At 41.9% G+C, this 4,370-nt stretch overlaps 1 protein-coding gene across 1 annotated transcript; it reads right to left on the bottom strand.

Annotated features, from left to right (window-relative positions):
- Positions 1 to 1,189: 1,189 nt before the first annotated feature.
- Positions 1,190 to 1,813, bottom strand: LOC104244242 (uncharacterized). The gene has a single exon (XM_070172865.1). It carries the CDS (start codon positions 1,811 to 1,813, stop codon positions 1,190 to 1,192), a length of 624 nt encoding a protein of 207 aa, XP_070028966.1.
- Between the last annotated feature and the right edge of the window lie 2,557 nt (positions 1,814 to 4,370).

The following is a 4,370-nucleotide window of genomic DNA, read 5'->3' as shown; positions in this document are numbered from 1 at the left end:
TATGACTTTACCATGCTGCATTAATACACACCCAAGACAAACCCCTGAAGCATCACAATAAACAACGAACCCTTCGGTTCCTTCCCGTAGTGTCAGGACTGGAGCTGAAGTCAATCTCTTCTTTAACTCCTCAAAACTTTTCTCGCACGCGTCCGACCATTGAAACTTGACTTTATTCTGAGTTAATCTAGTCAAAGGGGATGAGATAGAAGAAAATCCCTCTACGAAACGCCTATAATAGCCTGCTAGACCCAAGAAACTTCTTATATCGGATACTGAGGTGGGTCAAGGCCAATTATTCACTGCCTCTATTTTCTGAGAGTCCACCTTCACGCCTTCCCCTGAGATGACATGGCCCAAAAACGCTACCGATTTCAACTAGAATTCACACTTAGAAAATTTTGCATATAGCTTGTGATCCTGCAGTGTTTGCAACACAATTTTGAAATGTTCGGCATGGTCAGTCTTGCTACGGGAATAAATCAAGATGTCATCAATAAACACGATAACAAACAAATCAAGATAAGGCTTGAAGACCCTATTCATAAGGTCCATGAAAGCTGCTGGTGCATTCGTTAAACTAAATGACATTACCAAATATTCGAAAAGCCCATATCGAGTCCTATGTTTTTGGAATATCAACTTCCTTAACATTCAACTGATGGTATCCCGATCCGAGGTCAATCTTGGAATAACACCGGGCACCCTGAATTTGATCAAATAAATCATCTATTCTGGGAAGAGGGTACTTGTTTTTTATGGTGACTTTATTCAACTGACGATAGTCAATGCACATACGCAAAGACCCATCCTTCTTTCGGACAAACAAGACTGGTGCACCCCAAGGTGAGACACTTGGCCTTATAAATCCCTTATCTAGAAGGTCTTTCAACTAGACTTTTAACTCTTTTAACTCTGCTGGAGCCATTTTGTAAGGTGGAATAGATATTGGCTTAGTGCCTGGAAGTAGATCAATTCCAAAGTCAATCTCTCTATCGGGAGGAATTCCAGGGAGATCTTTGGAAAACACTTCTGGAAACTCATTTACAATTGGTACCGACTGGAGAGTGGGGATCTGAGTATCTGCACCCTTAACTTGAACTAGGTAATAGATATATCCCTTGGAGATCATCTTTCTGGCTTTAAGATAGGAAATAAACCTACCCCTAGGTGCTACTGCATCACCCTTCTATTCTAAGATTGGTTCACTGGGAAATTCAAAACTTACTATTTTGGTTCTACAACCCACTTTGGCATAATATGACTCTAACCAATCCATGCCCATGATCACATCGAAGCCTAACATCTCCAATTCTACTAAGTCTGCTAAAGTAAGACGATGATGCAATTTGACTGGACATCCCCTATAGATACACCTTGCTATAATTGATTCTCCAATTGGAGTGGACACTTTAAAGGATTCACACAACTTTTCTGGTTCTATCCCAAATTTCTTTGCAATATATGGGGCTACATAAGATAGGGTGGATCCTGAATCTATAAGAGCATAGACATCAAAAGTGAATATTGTTAGCATACCTGTGACAACATCTCCACGAGCCTCTGTATCCTGACGGTCTGCCAGTGCATACAAGCGGTTTCGACCACCGCCTGCATTATTAGACTTTGCTGCACCGCGCCCTTGTTGGGCCTGAGAGTTATTATGGGCTGCTGAATTAATGGACTGAGCTACATTGCCTCCATTGTTCTGCTTCGCCGATGGACAATCCCTTAAGAAGTGGCCCTGCTGACTGCACCCAAAGCAACTATTTGTGCCCAAACGACAGAACCCTGGGTGCCTCTTACCACACATGTTGCAAATAGGGTAACCAGAGACTCTGTAGCCCACGCTAGCCTATGACTGTGAGTCAGCTGTTCTGAAATTCTGGTTTTTCTTGTTAAACTTTGACCTCTGAACCGGTGCACTAGCTGAAGATGGAGTAGGTCCTGATTTTGCTTTCTTGAAAAACTAGCGATTTCCTCCTGCTTGAGATCTCCCATGTTTGAAATTTCCTGCAGACTTAGCTCTCTTGCTGAATTCCCTCTCTTTCTCTCTCCGTAGCCGCTCTTCTTCCTTCAATCTATCTTCATTCCCTTGAACAAAGGCAACCATCTTAGTGATGGTCATGTCATTATTCTGAGCAGCTATATTAGCATCAACAAACAAATCATCTAAAAGCCCCAATACAAACCGCCTAACTCTGGCCCTTATATCACGTACCATTTCCGGATCATACTTGGCCAGAGAGACGAACTTGAGGTAGTACTCATTCACACTCATATCATTCTGTCTGAGTCTCTCAAACTCCAAAGCCTTAGCTTCCAAGACCTCAATGGGTAAAAAGTGCTCAAGGAACGCATCTGCAAACTCCTTCCAAGTCGCAGGATCCGCATCCTCCCCTCGGGATTCATCCCATGTTTCATACCAAGTGTTGGCAACATCCTTCAGTTGGTATGCAGCAAGCTCTGCTGCCTTAGTGTCTGTAGCATGTATCACTCGAAATATCTTCTGAACCTCATCAATAAAGTTTCGCGGATCCTCATCTTTTTTGGACCCTGTAAAGATGGGAGGTTTCATGTTGAGGAATTCCCTAGACCTGGAACTACCCGTCTCATGAACATCACTTATTCCCTGCCTTTGAGCCTGAGTAGCAACAATCTAGCTGAGAAACTGGATAGCTCCCCTGACATCCATGTCTGAAGCACTAGGCACTGAGCCCGGTGCAACCCTCTAGGCCGGAGTGCCCTCTTCCTGAGTAGCATTAGTTGTGGCCCCCTGGCTAGTAACTGTGGCCCTCCTGATGTACTTTCTTTTTGCAGGCATTTTTTCTGAAATACGAGATCCGCACGGGTTAGAAAGATTCCTGAAATCATAGCTCTAATTGCACGATCTAGAGTATGAAAGAAATGGAACAATCCTAGATGTCTTGGTGGTCAACTGTTTACATGTGTGGCGCGCACACAGACATAAAAGAGACCCCACTGGACACGGCTTCATAGACTCCCTAGGACTTTTGAACCTGGGGCTCTGATACCAAGCTTTGTCACGCCCCGAACCATGGTCTGGGCGTAACACGGCACTCGGTGCCTGACTGCATGTGACCGAGCGAACCAACCCCATGGCTGGATCAACATGTGGTATAACTATGAGCTAGAGGTAAATATAAAACATGATAATCTACTAAAGAGTTTGACTGAAATACCATAGATATGGAAAATACTGAAAGGTCTGCAAGTATAAACAAGTAGCCGACAAGGCTAACACATGAAAGCCTGCCAATATCTGATTAACTGGGTTATAGTCTACGAAGCCTCTAAAGAATACTGAAAATGCTAAATGTTTACCGGGACAAGGTCCCCGGTATACCTTATTAACTGAAATAATATAATGACTAAAACAAAAGAGAGATAAGGCCCTGGAAGACTAGGGCTCACCAATAGCTGATACGAGATATCCTAGCAAGCAGAATCGTCAACCTAAAAATCGTTACTTGCATCGCGAGATGCAGGCCCCAAGCAAAAGGGAGGTCAGTACATTTGAATTGTACTGGTATGTAAAATAGCTGAACAAAAGAACTATAAATACTGAAACTGAAACTGAACTGTTGGCTGATAAACTGATAATTGAACAAGGAAGTAAGGATGTGAATACTAACTCTTCTGAATGATGAACAACATGTTTAACTAAATATTAAACTGTGGCCTCAGGCCCAATATGTATATACATCTATATATGTGCACAACTGCGGCCTCGGGCCCAAGTATACATAACTGCGGCTTCAGGCCCAAAGATGCATAAAGCATGAACTGCGACCTCAGGCCCAAATGCAGGTGTTCAATATTCAAGAATATAAAACAAGAACTAAGAATCATATTACAATACATGATACTGAAATAATGAGCCATACCAAGTTATATGATACTGGAATAATGAATAGGATTAGACTGAGATGAGTATTCATAATAAGTTGATTTATCATAACTGAAACTCATAGAATATCGAATGATTATGAGACTATGCCATCTAGAGAATAGAAGTTCTACTACTATTCAGGGAACTGAGGCATAGTTACTTTATGAGGAAACTGGTAATAGTCATAATGAATGTGACGTAGGGAGAATCATAGACATTCCCAAACGTAAAGAGTTAGCCTTACATACCTTAACTTCCTGCCCTTGAGCGTAATACAATGTTTGTTAACCCTTTCAACTTTAATATATAGCAATACAAGTCAGAGGGATTTCATATTAGCTATGATGTTCATGTTTTGATCACTTAAGCATTTTATCAAACACTTGGTGAAAATAAAGCTTCATAGTCCTTATTAATGGTGTCTCTACACCCAACAACCCATTCTCTTGTTCCTAGA

Source organism: Nicotiana sylvestris, chromosome 4 (genome assembly GCF_000393655.2).
Source record: "Nicotiana sylvestris chromosome 4, ASM39365v2, whole genome shotgun sequence".
Taxonomy (NCBI): Eukaryota; Viridiplantae; Streptophyta; class Magnoliopsida; order Solanales; family Solanaceae; genus Nicotiana; species Nicotiana sylvestris.
This window is presented reverse-complemented; position numbering and strand designations above follow the sequence as displayed.

Coding starts and splice junctions, on each gene's coding strand:
- LOC104244242 (XM_070172865.1), bottom strand. CDS start 1,813: ATGTGTGGTAAGAGGCACCCAGGGTTCTGTCGTTTGGGCACAAATAGT.